Source organism: Clinocottus analis, unplaced genomic scaffold, assembly GCF_023055335.1.
Source record: "Clinocottus analis isolate CAN_PGR_092001 unplaced genomic scaffold, fCliAna1.0.p SCAF_8, whole genome shotgun sequence".
Lineage (NCBI taxonomy): Eukaryota > Metazoa > Chordata > Actinopteri > Perciformes > Cottidae > Clinocottus > Clinocottus analis.
The window spans coordinates 7520551-7544499 of NW_027176240.1; the positions used below are offsets into that span (position 1 = coordinate 7520551).

Consider the following 23949-nt stretch of genomic DNA (forward strand, 5'->3'; position numbering starts at 1 on the left):
GGGTGCATGCTTGAGACGGCCACACAAACGTTGAAAAAAAAAAGACAAAAAACGAAAGGAGTGGATAGGTCGGGATGGGCAGGGGCTTGTACTAATCCAGTGGGGTTTATCTTTTGCTTCTCTGGGACGTTTTACTCGCTCTGTCGATTGCTATGAGGGATTACAACTAGATAAAGCCTGTTTAATTCCCCTTCCCACTGTGACGTCATGTGAACCAGATACAAGTGTATCTGATGATGATGATGATGATGATGATGATGATATGATGATGGCAATGATTAAGAGTCCAACCCCAAACCCCCTTCCCCTTTCTTGAAGAGTCACCTACCTGAAGTTGTGGATGATAATGCAGTGTCGTCAACAGGTTTCAGGATCTAGATTCTCCGCGCGGGGAGGGGAGGCCAGACAGGGTGCCGGCTTCATTGAATACAAATGAAATACAGTTCTCTCGGCTAAGTCCCATGTGCTGTCAGTAAACATCAAATCCACTCTGATTGGACACTAATCCTCCAGGCCCCATGCTTGCAGCAGAGCCACCACACAACTGCTGCCCAACTCTGAAATGTCCTTGATGCCTTTGCTCTCACAGCCACTGCCCCGTTCTGCTCAATAGAAGATCAGTCAGACCTGCTGTTTGTATGTTAACTGGAGGACATGCAGACTGCAGAATATATAATGAAATCCACCTACAATGTTTGTCTTATTTGCCCAGGAAAAATAATTGCTCCGCTAAATTATCAATATTATCGGTCTTGTAGAGTACAAAGTGTTAAATGTAAGCCTCGTGCAGAACATCATAATATCATAATAGTTTTATTTAGCCATTCAATTATTTTTAACCATATGTATCTTACGGTTAGTAAAATACAGCACCTTCCCCCATCTCTCCTAAAGCTACTCTGATCTCCTTCACTTAGAGACGCTCTGTAATCTGGATTTGCCCCTTTGCAGAGAAAAGTAAAACCCTAAAGGAGTGTGCTGTGTGTGTGTGTGTGTGTGTGTGTGTGTGTGTGTGTGTGTATGTGCATCTGCATGTGTGTCTGTGTGTGGAAGCGGGGGGAGGTTTTTGGAACAGCATTTAATCCGAAGCACCTACAACCTTTGCCTTACAAAAGCACTATGCTTGTTGAGCTGCAACACAACACAAGCTCACTGCACTTCATTCAAGTACGCAATTGTATAATGGAAGAAGCCCTTCGCGTAAATGCTCCAGAAATTTATGTTTGGCAATGAGCCATACATAAAGGTTCATCACGTTGTTTAACACAGAACTCTAAAGGTGTTCCTCCTTACCTCGCTGCCTGCATGTCTCATTTCATGTCACTGTGGCTGTAACCTGATTCCTTCTGCAGAGAATCCCTGTTTATTAATGCATGACTACAGATGTAAAGTGAGGAAGTGTCCGTTTCCATCCAAATCTAATCTCAGAGCTACCCACAGCGAGGCATAGTAGTAATACATATTTTAGATTGTGAAGGAAGCCTTGATAATTACTGTCTCAGCATTTTGGAAAAAGTTCCCGAATATTTTACAGAGTGCCTGTGGAAACTGTGCAGCATGTCGGTTGTCGGCACTGATATCTTGTTTAATCAGAGTTGTGTAATTAGAGTAGGAAGAGATCAAACGCCGAGCAGAGTATTCTGATGTTTTCACAAGATGACAGAAAAAAGCTGATGACAGTGGCTCCGAAATCAATTGCAAACAGTTGACTGTGAACTTTTTTTTCTTCTTCTTTTTTGTAAGGTCAGTGGAACGTTAGTCAGCTTGATGTTAAGAGGTAATTAAAATGGGAAGGTGAGGAGGCGAGAGCGAGCCCTCACAGAGATCAAAAAACGATTGGAAAGATGAATTAAGCTGAGAGTTGGAAAGAACCCCATTTAGATTAATCAGAGTAAAGCTATTATAAAGTCAATCAAATTTTACAGCCACTTCAAGTGGGTGTCACTTGTCACCTAGAGGCACACAGTCTTTCCTGTTTTTTATTTGAATCATCTGCAATATATAATCTAATTTCCTTGTCAAAATCCTTTGTAAAAGCCAAACTACATGTATATCATTCTTAATTCGCATATCATTGCAAGGTTAGCAATCTCATTTAGCCTTGAGACTTAAAACTAGCTGCTTAAGATTGAGGAGAAAATGTTCAGAGCCAATATCTGCAAACACATAGACACACGTCCACGTCAAGGGCAACATCCTATGGAGTGCATGTGATCCCCTGGCTTCCCTAACCTCGTACACTCCACTTATTACTTCTTCGAGACTCTCAAGAGACTAGCTTTCAGTGCCGCAGATCACTCATCCCCTTAAAGTCAACCTCAAACAGGGAGACGGGGGCAGAGGTGTGTACTCAGGGTTTGCTGATCTAATCCTGACAGAAATGTAAATCACAGAGTTCTGTTTGCCTCAAATTAAACAATGTTTGACTTTCAAATTCTAATGTTCCTCAATTTGCCATACATGCCAGACTGTGCACACAACGCCAGATTCACTGTAACAGAGGGATTTAGGAATTAAGCCGGGGATTTTAGAACAAATATAATACCACCCCAGCAGAAGCTTATAAAGACATTACGTTGAATAAGACTTGACTGCTGGAAAATGTGAGGAAAACTTATAGATGGAGGAAAATGAACCTTGAGTAAGGATGCAATTATGTAGTTCAGGGTCTTTTTCCACTGCTAATAGATTTCAGAAAGCTCTGCTTTCACCCGGTATAGTATATCATTTTTTCTTTGATTTTTCTTTCTCTTGAATTGCATTAAGCAGAAAGTAACAAGACAAACATGCCATACAGCAGTGAGATGTGTGGCTAATCTGTCACACACGATGCTTACCAGTGCTTAATAAACACAGCACATCGTCCTGGCACTCAGCCCTCCATATTAACGTCACAGCCAAGCCAGAGAACGGCAGGTTGAGCACGTGATGCGTGCGCTCGTTGGTACATGCTTTAACCATGTCAAATGTTTGCATGCCTTGCCAAGTGTTTGAAAATCAGAGGGTTTACATGCAACCATCCCTTTTAGAATCTGCCTATTCACCCACTCAAAACACACACGCACACACACACACACACACACACACACACACACACACACACACACGCGGCTTGCACGATCCTGGATCCCCTCGCCACCTTTTGACCCCCGATTCTCCTGGTCTTGTGACATGCAGCAGCGACAGCAGCGGCCATGGCGCTTCGTTAATGTCCCTTTCATTCACACATGCAAAGCCCCGCGAAAAGCATTGGCCTTGGTCAGACGTGCATAAATGCATAATCACGCCAGCTCAAAGTGAACGCTGCACTGCAACAGAAATAAAAACAACTGTCTCCTCCAGTGTGACACGTCACGTATATACTCAGGGCATGATTTGAATGTTAAACGCACGCTGATTTATGCATGATCGTGGGGCAGGAGGCACTAACTGGAAATGGGATTACAATGCCAGTACGGCTGCAGAGAGTGATGTCAGATGAATTGTAATGCACACATAACAGACACGACATGGTTGCCTTGCATGCGTTTCCCGGAGGATTATTTATCTGAAACATCTCCGTAGGGACTAAATGGACCGCAAAATGGAGGTCGATGGCAATGAAGCGAGTACTTATCAGAATGACAATCACATACTTAGTTAGTGGAACATTCTGAATTGACATACAGTTTATTATTCATTTTCCTACTATACTTGTGCCACATAAACAGCACGAAAAGCCCCCAAATTCTACCAAATTTCCTCTATGTTAAGAATGTAGAGATCCATCTACCCATAATCCATCTCCTTGAGAGCTTTTCTCGCCGGCCCATCTTTCATTCAATCTCCAGCCCGCTCAAAGGAAGCCACAGGTCATTTAAATACTTAGTGTCGTTGCTGAAGAATTCATTTTGAACCTGTTTTTTTTTTCCTTCCAGCAAATCATTTCCAACTTTCAATAACAGCAGAGCTACATGGCAGCTCACACAGAGGCAAATACAGACACTGAGAAGAAAAGGAAAACTGTAGCAGAAAATTGCGTCTGGTGTGCACAAGAGACCGTCACACTAGAGTCACACTCTAATGATACAGTATGATAAAAATAACACAATCACACATGCCAGTGTGCAACTAATTATTATCAGAATTTCCTTCCAAAAACAACACTTTCTATCATTTTTCATCTGTTCTTTTTCCTTTCTCATCCCCCCCCCCCCCAGTTCTTCATGCCCCTCCCTGCCTCTCCACAAAGCCTATAAAGGGGTCGCGGGCTTTTGGTTTGGAGCCTGGAAGAAGCCCGAGGAGAGGAAGGTGGGGGGTGGGACCAGACCCAGAGACCGCTACGATGACTTCATACCAGAGCTGGATGCCAGAGCGTGGGGAGATGAGTGGGAGGGAGGGAGGGACGAAAGCAGAGAGGTGGATGCAGCAGAACCCTGAATCTGGGCTGAAACGCTCTGGATACAAATACCCCCCCCCCCCCACCACCACACACACACACACACACACACACTCCCTCCCGCCTCCACCCCCAACCCACCCGCCCCCTGCAGGGGGGTATGACATCAGGACACCCCCACCCTCCCTGATTGTCCTCTCTCGCAGGTCCCCTTACATGTGAGAATAGAAATAATTCACAGACTAAGTTTGATAGTATTTTAGCTACATTTAGTACTTTGGCCACGTTATGTATTGTTCACTGTTTAGCCATCTCCTCTTGTTGTACACATGACAAAACAAGACGCATTATCAAGGATTAACATATTTATTCAACTGCCAAGTAAAACACTTGGACTCGCCACGACAAATTCCACTACCCCACCTTGTGGTGTTTGCGTCCAAGCACAGATTTACAACTTGTAAATCAACATTCAGGCGCATGCTGTCACTGCGACCTAGTTCACGTCGCAGCGCCGCTCACATCCCATCTCTGCCCAGATCAGTCAGTTAGCTCTGGCTAAACGGCAATGGGAACGACTTGCGCTGCTGCCCGAGCCAATGCATGCTGGGTACACAGATGGAGCGCACAGAAGGAGAAACAGAGAGAGAGAGTGAGAGAGTGAGAGAGAGGTGGAGAGAGGGGGGGGGGAGAGAGAGAGAGAGTATGGGAACTGATGCTCACAACAGATGTTTGCCACAGTTCCCTTATTGCAGTTACACTCTTCTTGGCACTCTATCACACCCTCAACAGAAGGAGCGATGTACCATATACATTTTGAAAACTGACATGTAACGCAAATAACGCTGTTTGGTTTAAAATAGGAAAGAAAAGTGTCATATTTGTAATAATCACTTAAAACTCCCTTTGCTTCACTTTAAACTGATTATACCTTGAAATAATTAGTTGAAACAAAAAGTTCCCTATAGTATGTTCCATAGTTATGCCAACATCATAAACAACATCAGACTGTATTTTATATTCTTTCATTGTTGGTAAATAGTACAAAATGCCAATGTGATATGGTCAAAATGTTTCATTTATTTTGAATGAAAAACCTAAAAGATATTTCAATGAGGAGATAATTCCATAATGTTTTATAAGAGTGACTGTTGTTGAGCCTGCGCTCTGCTAACATAACTCATCACAAGACGGGATGCTGCCAGAGCCGGGGCTTTTATCAGCTCGGCTAAGACAATTTCCTTGGGAAAATCCTAATTTGATTATCGATGAACTATCAAAAGTGATTCATCAGGCCAAAAAAAAAAAAGCCAAACATTCTTAGTTTCCAGCTTCCCACATGTGGATTTGCTGCTTTTATCCCAGTGGAAATTGTCGTAACACAGAGAAAGAAAGTCAGGATGTCCCCTTCGAGTTATAAGAATAACAGGATTAAAAAGATATCAACGGCATAGAGAGCGATGATGAGTTACTGCCCTAGTTTTGACCTTGTGTGCCTAATTAAAAAACCCGCAGAAACAACAACATGAAAGCAAGAGGACAGTGAATCCCATGACACGTCCTCAACGGTAAAACAGACACCGTTCCGGTGGAATCTACATTCCTGTACCGTGACTACTTTTGATTGGAGTAAACAGCTACACTTGATCAGCCATTTCGAATTCGATTTAGGCCACAGGCGCCGCTCAGTTAGCCACTCATCACAATGAGTAAAGATGTAATCAATGCACTCCGCTGTGAAACAAGTATTGGATTGACACACTTATCCTCAGAAGATAAATAGGAGATTAGGGAAGCTTCTCTGGTTGTCTCGCCGTGTGCAACCCTACGACGGCAACGCAATCACAATCACTCCACAGCGTTCTTGTTTTTGTCAATACACACGATGCGAACGTTGATTTCTATTACACGCTTCAGTCCCAACACTGTTTATAGATAATAGTGGGTGGCTTTGACATTATGGGGCAGAACACCCCATGCCTCTGGTTTTGAAATACCCTTTTTATATGGTTGAGCAGATTTAACGCTACTGTGAAAACAGCATGATTCACCACCCTCTGATCTTTTAACTTCCTAGATGTGAATCACTCTCCTCTACACATTTTTAAGAGCAGCTGTGATGACTAACTCCCCTCCTCGTCTTTGGTATAGAATGACTTTATTGTTGATAAGCAGGGGAGACATAGATGTTTGTGTGACACATGCGGCAGATCAGAAATATTGTAATATGATGTTTAACATATTGCATCCTCAGACAAGACACATTTTTCTCGCATAAAGAAACAAAAAAGAGGGGGAAAGTGTTTCCGAGCAGGCGGTTCTTGGTGGGTTGGAGAGGCTTGAGATGCCACATGTGGCTCTCATTCCGAGGGTGGAAACAAATAGCATCCCTGCTTCATTTCATTGTGTTTCTCAAATCTGAAAGAGGAATGTTGACACGTGCTACTCTGTCGAGTTCTAATCCTTTTCGGTTTTGCTCACACAGAGCCCACGTGAAAACTGTACGCTGGTTTACATAAAGTACGAAGTCGCAGTCACGCCCACGAGGCGCAGCTGAGACGCGAGGCCGCACGGAGCGGCTGTGGACAGCTGCGCAGATTAAGAAGAGAGTGTATCTGTTGTTTGCCGGACGGATGAGTGAAGAACACGTCCGGCACGCGGTTTAGACACGGGGTACTGACGCGTTAGTACACGCGGGACATGGAAGTCATACGCCACAGCTGTAATCAGCTGACACACACCAATCACAGCCCCTTCTCATGGCAAGGCGGGCCCATTTAAATCTGCCTCCCTCCTGGCGTATACGCACTGGAGCCACGCTGCTGCACTCATCGCTGCTGCTGGCAAAGCTTTACATCCCCCCCTCCAGCCTCCACCTTTCTGCTTCAGAATCCTAACATGGCTCAAAAGTTCAAATGGTATTCAATGCATTGCTTTGGGTAGAGCCGTTGGGGGTTTTCTGCATTCCCTGCGCTCCCTGGTTCAGTTTAGCATCCTTTTGGCTAATCCAGGGAGCATCTGAAGAGTGAAACCGGCATAATTGTATACCCATTTTTTTTCTTTTAGAATAAATGCTATGTTATAAATGTTTCTGACTAAAATACAGAGAGTAAGCCAGAGATATATACATTTCAGTCTCTCACAAAGGTGGATGAAGGAATCCCTCAATGAGAGTCTGAGAATTATAAGAGCTATAAACAGCAGCTGGCGGCTATATCCGCATTACAAAATGTAATCATGCACTAAAGAGTACAGCAGGAGGAGTGTGATTTTGGACACGCAAACACTAAATCAACATGAAGACATGCTATGGCTTCTGACGGTGGTTAGGGGAAAGAAAGCGAGGAAAAACTTCAAGACAAAACAAAGCACATAAATGCGTACACACACACACACACACACACACACACACACACACACACACACACACACTAGGCAGCCTTCAAAGCTGAAGTTTGGTAGTATGGTCCCAAGGCTTCCTTTTGACACACACAAACACGCTTATGCAAACGAACCCACTGGCTTTATACTGAATGTGTAGCGGCAGGCTGAAGGCATGAATACTGGAAACTATATTTCCATGTAACATATTCAACATGAACCTGTGTAATTTATACTTAAAGTTACATTAACACACATAAAGACACAAGCTCTCCCAACAAGCTACATCCGCGACCTGTGAATGTGTAGCCGCCATCTCAAACCCAAGTCAGGAAGAAGAGAAAGAAGGAGGAGTTAAATGAGACTCACCCTCACAGATCTTGTCCAGACGCTGGCGTTTCACTTTATGTTTGTCGACCAGAGCCATCCCCGATCCAACTGCTCTCTCCTCTCTGAAGTTTCGTCTCCACTTCTCTCTCCTCCTTAAATGCTCCAATCCTCCAGACGTTAGCTCACTGATGTTTTCAACCTGAAATTCAAGGCACAGGGACAAATACTATTACTGAAAGCCGGTTTGGAAGTGACGTACAGTTCACATCTCAAGCACCTGGAGTCGAGTCATGATGGGGGGGTCACAATGTACACGTGATGCAACATTCAACAAACATTATACAAACGTATGCAATGCAGTAAATCATGTAAATCATGTTAATGGTCTCACAATAAGAATACCGCTTGTTCCATTTATATCCCAACATTTCTGTTTCTGTCAGTTAGGAAATAGTTTTAGACACTAATTACAGATACAACAAAAACAGAGGAATGAAGGAAAAGAATGTCAATAGCGTCTTAAGTACATAGTACACGGTGTGTAGTAACATTAAAGAAAATTAAATGAACGTTAAAGTGTGCACAATGCAACAGATACAATGCAGAGTCAGTGTTTATACGGTTGGGTTACTTTTAGCTAAATCCTGTTTCGGGCGGGGGAAGGCTTGAAAGCTGCCGACAGAACTGTTTTTATCATGAGGTAGATAAGTTTATTGAGTTGTGAAGAGTTTGATAACATTCAGTCGTTACTAACCGTGGCTTTGGCTTTCTGAAAGCGCATCACAAGGAAAACAAAGAATCGTCACCTGACTGCGATCATCCATCTCAAACCTGAGCACAATCCCTCATGCAAAGCACAGACGTCTACCTTGCAGACACTGGACTCTCCACTAGAGGGAGTCTCATCTCAGCGAGCACTATTTATCTCATTTTAATGAGGAAATGTCACTTCTGCAACCAGAGCCCCCGAAATGACTGGGACACAGCGAAAACCAGACAAACAGAGTAAATGAGGCGTTTTACGCATCGTTTATGTTCAGCGACTGATGCTTCTCTTAAGAACAATCTTCTAATTAGTTCCTGTTGAAGCTCAGGGGAGAGGCCACCGTTTGTTTTTTTTGGGGGGGGGGGTGGGGCGCAGACAGAGATAGACAGAAGAGTGCAGAAGAATGCACACACAAAACCACACACACATACACAAGATGACAAGCAGAAATGTAGGCTTGCGCGCGCGTACACACACACACTCAGGGCAGCGAGTCGCACAGAGGAATGTGGGTCAGTTAGTCAGCAGACGAGAGGAGGTTGTATCAGCAGAATAAAGACATAAAAGGGGATTGGTGGGAGGGAGTGGAAAGTACGAGAGAAACATCAGCTAACAGGATGAGTACAGTTTGACACCATCCTCCTCCTACATTTTAACTGTATCTTTTTCAGCACTTTCGTATTTATAGCCCCAACACTTCTTATTTCTACATTCGCCGCTGGGCCTACTCCTAGAGTGCCGCACTGAACGGCTCACACACAATTTCTATGATGATATATATTGATATCTGAGCCGTGACTGCAATTATAACTGCAATGTTTTGGTGGGGTGGAGGGCAGGCGAAGCAATATGGCTGACGTGTGAATCAATGTTGCTTTGTTACGTGGACAGCTGTTGGGAGGTGGTGCACTGCAGTCGAGTGAACTTAAAAAGTTTGAAAGAGTAAGTGCAACGGTTTTCTTTTGCCTTCAACAGATTACGATCGGCGATCTTTCCCCCGGCACCGACGTCAACGCCTCTTTCCTTTAACCAAACACGCTTTGCCTGGCTTCACCCGTCAGCTGCGCTTCAGCTTCCCTCCTCCACAAGGTAAGCTTCCTGCCAAAGAGCTGAAGACCCACATGTGGGAGTGAGAAGAGAAGTAATTGAGCAGGAGGAACAGCAGGAAACAGTCGGGCAGAGGCGGGGGAGTCACACCGCCTTGGCTATGAATAGACCGCAGGAGACATGCATGGGCATCTCCTACTGTGTGCTGCATGAGCAGTAGCACTACAGGTCATGCTGCATCTGGTCATTGAGTCATAATACACTCTTCTGATATAGACTTCACTTCACTGACAGATGCCTCGATGGAAAAACAGTGATACGGGTTGCTCTGGCGCACAGGTGCCTGTAAAACAATTACTCGAATACCTAATGTACGGCAACATGAGGTGGTTATACAATATCAGGAATAAAATGATGCTATCACACAAAACACAAAACACGATTGTGCAATTCAGTACAACTACATTTCTGAAGGTGTTGATTTTTTTGTAGAAAAAGCATCCAAGATGAATTATCTATTCAAAGTGAGTAATGTAAAGCAATGATTTTCATTTTTCTTATATATCATTAGATTATATGCAGCAGGGCTGGGTGATAATTCAGTAGTAACATTTATCTTTATACAAACACGATCCTGGTCTAGTCTGATCTGATGTCCACATTAAAAAGCTTTAGAAAAATTAAGTTAAAAAAAAAAGGTTAATGCAGCCAAACAAACATTTGATGATTTATTCAATACGATAATGATGATTTTGACTTTAACAACAAGCCCTATATAACGAGGTGTGCACGTTTACTCCAGCACATAAAATGTAGGTCTCGGTGTTGGGTATGGATTGATTCACCGATTACGCGTACTACTGATTACATCAATAAAAAAGGCTTGTAAACCTCAACATTCTCTCAGAATCAGATCACTGCACATTTCATCACCTCTTTTCTCATCGATGGACAACACCATCTCAGAAGAACGGCCTGCTCAGCAGTTTTTGAGAGCCACATTTGACCAAATACCCAAATCTGTAGTACACACACATTTTTTTAATACTTGATATTTTATTTAGTTATTTCCACTTTTTCTTTTCTACTTGATAGTTTTGTTTAGTTGTGACTTAAAATTTCCATAAATTAATTCCAGAGGATTTGACTCATGCAACAATGGGGGGCTAAGCGGGTTGAAAAGTCAACAGCAACTTTGAGAAGAGCTCTCAGGCAGAGGAGAGCCAGAGAGGAAGTAGAGTTATCCTGCAGCCTTTAGCACCACTGCTGCTGGATTGTTACTTGACTAAGTGCTGTTATGTAACCTAACAATAAGGGGTTTGACCTGAGATAAAATACGTGCTCAGTGCTGGAGGAGAGGAGAGGAAGGGAAAGAAGAGAAAGTCACACATACACACAGACAATAGAAACACACAACTCCAGGGATCGACCGGCTCGCTGGAGAGAGAGAGGGCAGGGCCTCTGCTCAACACACACACACACACACACGCACACACACACACACGCACACACGCTGCTTGTGCGGCTCGGGAGTCGTCTTCACAGGTTCCCAGACAAGACTGTGAATGTTACCAAGTCAGAGACTGTTGTTTGTCTGATGAATGTCGCAAAACTCACAATATTCTTAGTAAGGCAAGTTTTCGTCTCGTCTTTTAATTATGAACCCGGGTTTTGACGGTAAACAACATGCATCACAACCATGTCTGAAGGTCTTACAAGAGCTATAGTATGATTTATGACAAACACATACGGCGTTCGGTTCACACCATTTCGGCGTTACAGCCAATCCGCAAATGTTGTGTTGTAATTACACCTCGGCTTTCTACTTTGATGCATTTCATGCACTGCTGGACTCTCGTCTGTGACCAAAACCGGCTGCTTGCCGTAATACTCGAATGAGACCATTTTCAAGATGAATACTGTGTGACTTAAATATTGTACTACATCTTTATAAGATAGTGCTGAAGTATCCTGGGAAATGAATGCAACACCCTGTTCTTCCTGCACTTAATATTGTGTTAAGTTCTGAATGCCTGAATATTTAACTAGTTTTATTGAGCATAATATCACTTTAATTGACTCTAAGTCTATTTCATGAGCCTGAATGGCAAATTATGGATGAAAGAAAGATGAGCTCATCCTTTTGGACATCAGAAGTTTCTACTAACGTCATTATTAATGATCACTTAAAAGCAAAAATGTCAAATACTGGTTATTGGTTCCTTTTTTTATATCGTTTGAAACTGAATATCTTTGAGTTTGGTTGGTAACAAACAAGATTACAAAGTAATGAATTGAGAAAATAATGGGCAAATTAATTGAAACGTTGCATAATAGTTAGTTGCGGTCACACATAGTCAAACATGGACATTGTCATGGTATGCAGGAAGTGACCAGCAAAATGCAATCTCTTTACCAGCACGAAGAGAGAGCACACACGCCCCAGTGATGGTTGAAAACATTATCCCACGAGCAACAGTTGTACGTAATGAAATGTAAATGAAATTCAAACGTAAGGCTCCGTTTTGTGTACTTGTACACTGTGTACATTGGGTAAAAAAGTATTGGTACAGAGTTGTTAACAATAGACACCACATATGTGCACCCACAGCTTCTCTACTGTGTCTCAAAAACAGAAGTACTATTTTCATGGAAATGCCACGAAAGAAATTGTGAGTGCCGCGCCAGGCGTTACATTGCATTGTTGCAGCTGTTGCATCACTCCAAGAAGTTATGAATTCATACAGCGCTTCTCCATTGACACCGTGTATATCAAGAAATTTCACGAGCAGAAAGAGCCAGTTTTACACTTCAGAAACATGTCTCTATTTCAGCTCTTTGTGTTACATTACATCTCTCTCCCTCACACTCTTTCTTTTCTACTCCTTTTGTGATGAAAAGCCCGTATAACAAGGCAGCCAGCCCAGGAGATGTTGTTTAGGTTGGTAATAGCGCAGCAGACACAGAGGGAGAGAAGAGAAAGTGAAAAAGGTCTTTTTCTGACTGAGGCCATCTCTCAGAGGAGCCCTCTAGCCAGATTAAGAAACCTGTGGGTTTGGCTTTAGGTGAAAAGGCAGCGAATGAAGTAAAGCTGCAGCTTTAAATTTGTCTTAACACGTGTTTGACTGAAATATCTTCACTTCAAGGCAAAGGAAGAACATCTTGCGCTTTCTTTTTTTAGATCAGCCGAGCTTCCAGCCCTTGACCTCAGTGAACTAGTTTAACTATGTGAACTTGATGACCACACACCCACCCACACCCACACCCACACACACACACACACACACAAAAGACTAAGCCGCGCAAAAATGGGGTTTGTAGTTAAAGAATCAAGCTGAAAGGAAACCTGATGCCTTTGAGATGAACTGGAAATAACACTTTTTACTCCATTTCATCTTGCACTGTTTGAATATCTTTGTTTTAACTGAAGAAGAAGTGAAGCCTCGTCTCTACTCGTGACAGCCTTGCGCTTCACACGTCATTCCTTATTTGGGAATAGTGGAGATGCAAACTAATCAATGTCTTGCTAAGAGTTAGATGAGAAGATTGATACCACTCTCATGTCTGTCCAGTCAATATGAAGAGACAACCAGTAACCTCTTAGCCGAGCTTAGCTTAGAAACTGAAAACAGGAGGAAGCTAGCTTGCCTCTGCCTTGAAATGTACCATATCTATCTACCAAGGGCCTCCATATATCAACAATTGACACGTTGCATCTTGTTTGTTCAATCGGTACAAAAGTGTAAATCTGCCCAAAAAGGTAAAGAAAAAAAGAAAGTTAGGGCACTTGGTGCTTTGATAAAGTCTGGCATGTAACGTCCTGTAGCACCAAAGCCTGCTGAACCACAACTTATTTTTCATAGTTCGGTTTTTAAAAACACAAATTGCATATAATGTGTGAAGAATTGAGCTTCATATGCGCAGCTTAGGCAGAATAAGGCCAGTTTGTTACATTGTTATTACAATGTAACAACTGTAGTGATTGTAGTTCAATGGACACGAGTTGCAGTAAAATCTCACTACAGCAGCACGTCATGTCGGACAGGGGTACCTTACAGTCAACATTTTGGGGGAGAATTATGTCGCAGTTACACAAAGTAAATGCTTAAGAGGCTATGATTTATGTTCCTGAAAGTGCAAGATAGCAGAAAAAGAAGAAGCAGAGAGGGGAAGGTGGTTAAGGTTTCTTTTCTCTCATTAATCGGATAGTTGGGGCTCCTAGGGGCACGTAAAGCTGTCGCTCAGACCGCTGATTTACACATTCCTCCTCCCAGCCAGCTTCTTTCTTACTCCAACCCTCCCTGTCTAAATACAACAGTTACTGACAACTACAGCTCTCTCCCTTCTACCTCTCCATCATCATCACTATCCCCCAAGTCTACCAGTCCATCTGTGCCTCTCCATGTATCCTTTTACATCCTTTTGCATGTCCTGTCAGCCACTGGCAGAAATCGTCCAGTCTCATTCCGCATTTCTCCTTTACGTCGCCTTTTCTCTCATCCATTTTTCCCCATCCTCCCCCTTCCCTCTCCATCCCCTCCCTCCCTCCCTCCTCTCACATTCTCGCCATCTTTCTCGCCTCTCAACTCTAAACGAAATGAGACTGCAGCAGCACTAACTGCTGACTTGGGCTAATGCACAATTTTGTAATAATGCCTATTCGTGTAAGTCACCCAGGAAACGCATAATGGAGACATTATTGTGCATGGCAGCCTGTTAGCCTAACCCAGTGAGGCTTTCGGCATGGCCTGCATTCCTCCTCTCTCCAGCTCCTTACATCTAATGACCTAAAACAAAGTCTGGCACATATAATCTCCACTAGAAGAATCCATTTTTTTTCCACAAAACAGACCGATGAAGACTTAGAATCCATTTTTTAATTGAATAAATAGCGTTGCAAACATGTCTCCAAAGATGATCCTGATGTTTTTTGTCCTTTAGCTGGTAGACTAAATACTGAATTTACTCATCTCAACTCACACGAGCACGTGAAAGCATGTGCACTCACACAAGCAAAAACACCAAAACCTGCAGTGCTTAGGCTGGAAGATAAAAGGCTGTTTCCAGGATGCTTTTATTGTGGTTATAAATCTGTCTCTTCTGCTTTCCTATTGAAGAGAATGACTCCAGACTTTTTCTCTGGAGGGGGATACAAAGACTAGCACTGGTCTCCAAACTACACTTGCATATAACAACAACTCACACATAGTTGAGTTGAATTGGACCAACTTCTCTTCAAGGCGACCCCGGGTATGTTGGATGAGACCAAACTGCGTTGTGATGAGCGGTAGACATAATTAAAGCAAATTAAGGACACCTTCTAATGCTCACTGCCAAGTAGGATGTGCGTTAGGTTGGTTCGCTGATACGTTGTCATGGAAGCAACAAAAATAGAGCAAATATGATCGTCTCTTCCTCTGAAATAATCTCTGGAACTGAGCGCCCCACCTGACCAAACATACCCTCATCACGTTGTAGAAACGGCTGGGAACGTTTTGTCAGCTGGTTCATTTAGTGAGAAAGTTGAGATTGAAGGCCTGGTGGGAACTAAAGGATATGTGATTTTAGTAATTGAAACGTTAAATCACTAATTAGAATTGAAACAATTAGTCGATTCAATTAGTACTAATAACAAATATGTTTTGGGGTTTTAAACAAAGAAAACAGATTACAAACTATTGGAATCTCTATTTCTTTGCGCATGTTCGTGAAACGATGTCTTAACAGACGCGGCACTGGGAATGGCAACGGTTTGAATGACACCTCGGGCGAATGCCCTGTATCCATTCATTCCTGTCTCTTTTCTCTTTGAAAGCGCCCCAATTGACGTGGACCAGCTGATTGTTGATGTGGAAATGTGGACTGTTCTTTACGAGAGCTCCTCATTTCACTTCTAAAAACATAAATAAGGTGCAAGCTGGCTGGAAGGAAATCCCCAGGGAGCTCAAAGTTTTCCACTTTCCACAAAGTATGCCATATCTGTCAGGGGAGCGGAGGAACGACCAGGGTGCCAACAACAGTTCCAATAATATTTACTTAAAAAAACAAAAAGGGTTCTCAAAATCAGACCATTGAATGAGCAAAACCAGGAACGGGACAAGACAGGATGCCGCAGGAAGAAAACAGGACGAACTGAGAAGGAGACAGGAGACAAATGGGGTTTAAACACAAGTGGGAGGTAACGAGCAACAGGTGGACATAATGAGTTCAGCACAGGTGCAGGCAATCAACAATCAGGAACCAGGTAGACAGACAATCCCAGACGATCACGAGGGCAGACACAGAGGACACAAGACTTCAAAATAAACCAGGAACAAAGCTCAACCCCTGACAATATCATTTCCAGTAAACCTCACACTATAAAACGTGTTTTCCATTTTAAAAAAGAGCAAATGTCAGAATACATCAAGTAACAACCATCCTTCAACTTGTTACATCTCCAGTCTGATCTGAAGCTCACAGCTGATAGGTACGTGGTTGGTTTACACTCTTCCTGTTGCTGAGTTCTCCGTCACCATTACGATGGCGGTTGAATTATTCCTCATTCAGCTCGACTTAAATTCACATCTCATTCTCAATCAATAGAAGTGACGTTCAGTGACTCACGTCATGTGGTGCATTCACTGCGCCTGAGGCAGACAGCTACGGTGGTGCTGCTTTTTTTTAATTCACAATGAAATATACATTTTTCACATTTTGAATATCTGTTTTTTGTCTGTCAGTAGCAAATTGTAGACTACAGCTAGTGTGAAACAGTAATCACTTCATGTCTTTGCCATCTCACCTCGTTTTTCTCAGCTCTTCAGCACCTCCCCTTTCCTCAGCTAACGGCTCATTACCATGAGACCAGAGAAAAAAAACAAATACTTTATTATTTAGCACGAGTCAAAAACAATTAAGTTCCATTTGCTCGAAATATATGTAACCTTGTGCTCCTTGATTCCTAACACCTCTTCAGAGTGAGATGTTAAAAACCATTTAGCTGCAACATGATAGAAACCTCGAAAAAAAGAGCAAAGTCAAGCAACAAAAATGCAATTATATTTTAGGGCTATGGAATAATTATGCCCCGGGGAGATGGACCTTCAAATTCAGAAATTAAATGACAAAATGAATGTGTTGGAACAAAGCCATTCCCTTAAAAACTCCCTCAACCAATGGCTGATTGAAGAATGAAGTTGCTCCAGTCACATAAGGAGTACATTTAGGACATTTAAGAAACACAGAGCATGGGTAATGAGGAGAGACCATTAAAACTGTTTCTAGGTCGAAGGCTGGGCTCATGAAGGCAAACACAATCAGAAGGACGACGGACAACCACAAATACCTTCCTCTCCATGTCAACGTGATCACTGCCAACAATCCATTTCAAAATCTATTTGAATTCTGCTCAACAGGTACGACACCAAGAACACCTCGTCTCCACATAATGCATAATTGTGAATTATATCCACGGAATCCCCTCAGAATGGTTTTAGTAGGATGTACTTGTACATGTGTGTGTTTCGAAGTTGGCAGTTTTAATTGTTAAACCTGAAAATCGGTCTTTTCCTGCCAATTACGGTCTGAGCACCTGATGCATATGCAACAACTGTAAAAGCAATTAAACTGCAAATTAACTGTCGAGATGAGTTCACGATGCGAGTTCAAACACTCATATTTTCGATGAGCTTTCCTCCCCAATTTCTAGAGGGAGCTAAATCATGATGCAGAAACATGACACTTACGACAAGAGACCCTGCTGAACTCTTAGTCATATGAAGTACCATCATTTAATTAAATCCAATCTGATAGTTGGCATGTTGAACTTCAGAGATTCAGAGCTTTTATTTACAAGATGGAGTAATGGATTCCATTACAGGTGTAGTACTACACATCTTTGTTTAGCAAAAATAGATGGTGTATTACACTTCTTTTGGTTGCAACTCCACATGAACCCAAAACAATGTAATTCTGTTTTAAAACTCTCTAATTAAAAGCATTTTTCTTGGCATGCGTGGAATGAATAAAACCTGTGAGGTCTACCTGACTCTTGCAAACATTTTTAAATGTTCAATATTACAACAAAGTTCAGTGTCGATAGCAATGGTATTTAGTAGAGTTGGGGGAAAAAATCGATACAGCAGAGTATTGCGATATTTTGCGTGGCGATAATGTATCGATACACGGAAGCTCAGTATCGATCTTTCATAAAATCAATTCTTAACTTTTTGGTCCTGGAATAATAAAATCTTTTTTTTTTTGTTGACAAAGTTTTCCTTTGGGGACAATTTGCGGTTGAAAAAAAGGTAATAAATTGCAATACATCGCAATACTCAACATATCGCGCAGTATCGTGATAATATTGTATCGGGACTTAAGTATCATGACAATATCGTATCGTGGGACCTCTGGTGATTCCCACTTGTAGTATTTAGTATTTTTGCCAATGTCTTCGTTTGAGGAATATAGATATAGGATGTCAAACATCTTAGTGTATGAGTGTTGTCTCAATGCAGGCAGCCAAACAAGAACTTTATCTCAATAAAACTCAGCAAACAAAATATATATTTAAAGAAAAAGTAAACAACACTAAGAATGTAAGTTTTTCAAGCAAAGGTTGACATTCTTGACAGTGGGGCTGGGCTATGGAGACAATCAAATATCACAATATCTTTTACAAACACCTTCATATAGTTACTGTAAGGACATTCATTATAGGGTTGGACATTAGTGTCTTTACAAAAATATTTGAGATTCAACATCACTTTACAAAGCCATGTGACAATATCCAAAATCTAACCCCATAACAATATAATATCAATACATTGCTCAGTCCGACTTGACAGCTTTCAATACTCAAGGTGTTGAGGTTCGACCCCCGGCCCATACTGGTATTGAGTATAAATTCAAATCCAGCCCTATACTGACACACATTTCTTGCATACATGGCAATTCCTAGAACAACATCCTTTTAGCGTATTAATCTAGAAGATATGACGATCCAGAGGCGTCACTGGTGTGAGCCATCTGGGCTGCAAAAAGCCAGCTGAACCAGGTACAGTACTGTTCTGCTGCACAGCTTCAACATCTCGTCAGGTTCTTTCACAGCAAACTACGCATGAGGCTAGTAGACTGTAAGTTAGTTGAGTGAACGGGGTTGAGGAAAGGCTAAGCTTGCCCCAGAGGCAGACTTGCCGTGAGCTGAACGCCACTGACCTAGATTAATACCCACCACAGCAGCGCCAGGACTATAACACACCCCGGTTTCCTGTATCCTGCCTTTCTGTCTGTGTGTGAAATGATTCCATCTGTCAGTCTCAGCTGGGCTGTGAGAACACCGAACGCTGCTGCGCCCACACACACAGACACACACACACACACATATACAGACGGACACCGAAAAACACAGACGTGTCGGCTGGGAACTGGGGCCAAGGTGGGTGTCTGCATCCAGCCTCCAGGGAGAGGGGGGTGGGGGGCTTTGACAAACTCTGCCCAGCATGAAAGGCTGCAGAATGGGGAGCGAGACATGAGACGGCGACTGTGGTTGTGATGGTGCACTGCAAACTATCATATAAAGCAGTGTTTGTTTACGAGGCTTTATATTTGCAGCTATGAAGGCTGGCTGCACAGAACATTTTGTGTCAGCACAACCTGAAAAGACCTCTTTTCAATATCAGCAAGCTTTATTAGCTTTCTTATAATGACAACTATTTATCATTGCATACATGTGCATGTTTCTGCCCATGTCTTTGTGCAGGTATGTGTGGTTTTTGCCTGCTTTTATGTAAATACACACGTCTATTACACTGGTATACTTCCCCGGCCAAGGACAGCAGCTGGTATTCAATAGATACCAAACAGAAGAAAAAAGCCAGCCGGCACACCTATCAGCCACCTGTGAGCACACAGGGCTGGAACTGAGGGAAAAATGTGACAAGATAAGGGCACAGACGGATTAGGATGCGCAACTGGATAGTCAGAGAAAAATAAGGGAAAGAGAGCTTAGCAGTAGACAAAAAAAGGAGAGAAGAGAAAGGTCAGGGTTGAGGTTTAGCCAAGGGGAAAAAAAGAAACAGACAACTGGCTGGAAAGTGGAACAAAAAGCAAAGTTCTTTGAGTCTTTTAAAATATTTCAGTACTTTTAAAACTTATCCTGAGGCAGGAAAGAAACATGTAACCTATTTTCTAGTTTATCATCATTTCAGCTTGCTGTGTGCAGTGAAATGAAAAAAAACACCCCGTCTCATTCTAGACAAGATTAAAACAAAAAACAAAAAAAAATGTGGAATATTAACAACACCAGCATAAAGTGACTGGTGCATGGAATTCATACGGTATTTCCCTTGGTACATCAATTTTATGAGAGAGAAAAAAAGATCTTTCCAGCAGTGCTGCATTGACTGCATGCTTGAATGGGATAATAGGACTTTTCTCTTTCTTCATATTCACATTTGGCTATGCTGCCTTTTTCTTTTCTTTTTTTTAAGTTCAGCATGGCTGTAGGTAAAACATGGACCTCATGCATCAGCAAAATGCCTGACAAGGCAATACCAATTAACTGTAGCTCTGTTATCGTGCTAATGCACCCCCCTATCTCCTGATGGCACAAAACTTCATTATTGGAAAAATGTTCACCTTAGGTGAAAAGATCTAGGGAGCTATAAAGAAAAGGGAACATGCACTTTTAGTCTGCGCACAAAATCCAGTTGAGTCAATGCGTTATATTTATTAAGGAGAGCTGCGTCTCTGCTTGACATGTCGGGAAGTACAAAGAATAAAACAAAATCGCAGCATGCGCGTGTATAATGCCTTAAAATAGCATTTGTCAAAGTTGTCTGAAAACCCCATGAGACACTATTTCTAACCTCACACAGAGTCCCAAGGGGAGTACTCTCAGAGGACCGAGTAGGAGGGACCGAGAGTCTGTGGCTTCTCTCGGGCTCAGTGAAGCATTAACCCACAGTAAATCCTTTTTGTTCAGGAGCAGGAATCAAACATCTCCATGCGGGTGAAAATCAAACACGTCTTTCCGCGAACAAGCTGACAAGTTGAAAAGCCAACCATCCCACTGAGCTTCTCAGCAGTCAGGAATCAAAGAATTAGCCTCGGGCTCGCCAAACATTGGTAATATCCATATTCATACTGAAGATAGCTGAGGCGATAAGCGTCCATCGCTCAGCTCCGCCACTCACTTTGTCAACACTTCCATAACTGTTGGCAACGAGTAGATAATATGCCACTTTTCACCACAGGTGAGTGATGAGAAGCAGGATGACAGCTTGCCCTGTTGATCTTTCTCTACTGCAACAAGTGGGTAAACACTTTATGACGTTGTGTAAGCATGTGCGAGTGTTTATGACGCTCTGTAGCAGCAACAAAGCTGGTGTCCCCTGCTCATGCAAGTCAATGTGATGCGCAGTCTCTCACTTAACAGTGTGGTTAAGGGGTCAAATGGTTTCATGGACATCTGCCAAATTTCCCTGTTTGGACTCCTGCCAGTATTTATGCAAACAAAGAGGCTGTTAGACGCATGAAAGGTATGAGCGGTATGCAGACAAATTTGACTAAGATTGCAGGAAAAAAGTTACGCCGTTACAAAATAAAGATTGGGCTATCCTATTGGCCCGCAGGCCCAACCGCACCAGCATCTAAAACAGTGAAGCTGCGCAGCAAAATCAATTCACTCCAATATAAATCGGCACTGTCTTTGACGGTGCTGACTTTTGAGCCAACAGAGCTAGAGAGCTCATAATGGAGGAAGAAGTCTCAGCTTATAAAGCTGTGTTGCATCCTCTACATTCATTCAGCCTCCTCTGTTGGAGTTACCTCGCCAGATAGTGCAGGTTGACAAACTAACACCTGCAAGTTGTCACAACATCATTTCTGGTGTGACCAGGTCTTCTTTGTTGTTCTTGCGTTTGTTTAACATGCAATGGTGACATAAGAATTACAAATTAAAAAGGACCTTTGAGGATGTTATCACACTTTTTTTAGTGGAAACCTGTGGCTTTCCCACTAAGAAATAAACACATCAAAACACACAAAAACTCGAACTACATATATGTATATATAGCCTACCCACATCTATGTTTTAACCATGTCTACCTGAGCAGAGAACATGTGTGTGTGTTGTTATCCACACTTCTCCTTGCTTGGTTTACATATCCAGGCCATGCATGCTTTTAGTGCATGTGAGACCGCTGGGTCGACCTCTGGCTCCTCCCCCTCAGATAAACGCTGTTAGCGCTGTAAGCACTGTCCACTTTGAGCCGCCGGCTCGCGTTTACAGGTCGAGAGCCATTGAGATGCAATCAAAATAGATAACAGGCTCAAATTCAATACAGATTTGTAGGTAATGGCATTAATCAATCGCCCTGTGTCCATACAATATAAAAGCTACAGAGCAAGCAGGACTATGAGATCAAAGACTCCGCAAGCAGGGCAAAGTCCAGGGAGAGCCATTGAACGTGTGGCTGGCTACTGCTAACAAAGCAGCTCACAATAAACCAAGGATTTGTCTCCTCGCTACAGGGATGCCCAGCCAGAGCCCCAGGGGCCACATCTAGACAGGCAGTCAAACTCTATCTTTATCTGCATCATAACCATTGAGATAATGCACCACAGATGCCAGAATAAAAAATAAATAAATAAACTGATTTATCTGCGTCGTTTTTCTAGAGTTAAGCCTATTCTTTGTGCCTCTGTGTTAAAATAATCTCCATGTGGTCATAAAAAAAAAGAAAGCGATAATTTATTTGGGAGAGAAAAAAACTTCAAATTCTACATAATCAGTTAATAAAATGAGCTGATGCACCTTCCAGAGCCATTAGAAGTAGCACTCAGACAGTGTGCCTGCATACTGAAAGTGTACATACTGCACTACTCCAGATTGAAACATCCTATTAGCCTGCACATTCACAGGGCCATTAGCATTTAAATATGCAGGAGCTGTGCTCCTTTCAAAATGCCATTTTTACTCTGCTGCAAGGAGAGTTCTCCAGTTGTCATAAACAACTTTTTTTTCTTCTTTCTATTCAAGGACCTTTTCAAATGTCAGGGCCAATCAAACACAACACGACAGGTCTCTGGGTGAGAGAAAAAAAAATACAGCTCAGAGGGCAGAGAAGAAAAGCGGACTCGACATGCATATTCATGTGGTTGGAAGGTTCAATGACGGCTGTCTCTGTATTGTGAGGAGTGGCAAAACAGTTTGTGTGATAAGAGACAGTTAAAAAAAAGTAAGCTTTTAACTCCTTTCACCTGCTCACCATGTCCAAATGTCAATGTCTGTGTGGCCACAAGTGACTCCCAAACCCCCCTCCCTTTCTCCTTGTCAGCAAAATAGGGCAGAAAAGTTTTCTCTGTGAAGTGGTGCTCAGCAGAATGGCAAACAAACAGAGCCGTCTCTCCTCTGGCCAGGGCCAACTTCAGCATTTTAGACATCTCTTTCAGTTTACAGCTTTCCTAACATCAGCAGGATGGATCCTCCTGACACAAGTCTATGTCAGCTGGACTGGAATAGGGGCTCTGCTGAGACACAATGGACCCCTTCCTCCTCCTCCTCCTCCTCCTCATGCCCACCTCCCTCCTGAGACGCTGAGGCAGGAGTGAGTGAGTAGGAAGGAAGGAAAAAAGAAAATATAACTAAAACACAATATAAATATGCCTGTACTTTCAGTCTGGATATATATATATATATATATATATATATATATATATATATATATATATATATATATATATATATATATATATATATCAATACACACACACACAAGTACACAAAAGTGTGTAATCCTCTTCAGCAAACTTCGCCTGCTTAGACAGAGAGATCTGCACGCCCCACTGGTATCTTCCTTTCTATCTGTTTCAGTCTCTCTCTCTCTCCCTCACTTCCTGCCTCTCTTCATTAGTCTCTGTCTCTCCTCTCCGGCTCCAGCAAGGCACAGCCATCCAGGAGGACATTATTAGCTGTCAGCATTAACAACCAGCGTAGCCGCAACAGCAGCCGCGGCAGCAGCAGAGTCGGTTTCATAACAATGCTCACGGAAAGCCTCTTCTC

The 23949-nt window shown here is 42.6% G+C and overlaps 1 protein-coding gene across 3 annotated transcripts in view; it reads right to left on the reverse strand.

Moving 5' to 3' along the window:
- LOC137779656 (C-terminal-binding protein 2-like) overlaps window positions 1–23949 on the reverse strand; it is a 61511-nt gene that overhangs the window by 32856 nt on the left and 4706 nt on the right. For 2 of the 3 annotated variants that reach the window (XM_068567757.1, XM_068567760.1), the window contains exon 2: window positions 8129–8288. In XM_068567757.1, the coding sequence (XP_068423858.1) occupies window positions 8129–8186 (58 nt within the window). In that variant the 5' untranslated portion in view covers window positions 8187–8288. Of the gene's footprint in view, window positions 1–8128; window positions 8289–16686; window positions 16703–23949 lie in introns of those variants that run through there. The other variant, XM_068567758.1, reaches the window with a different exon arrangement.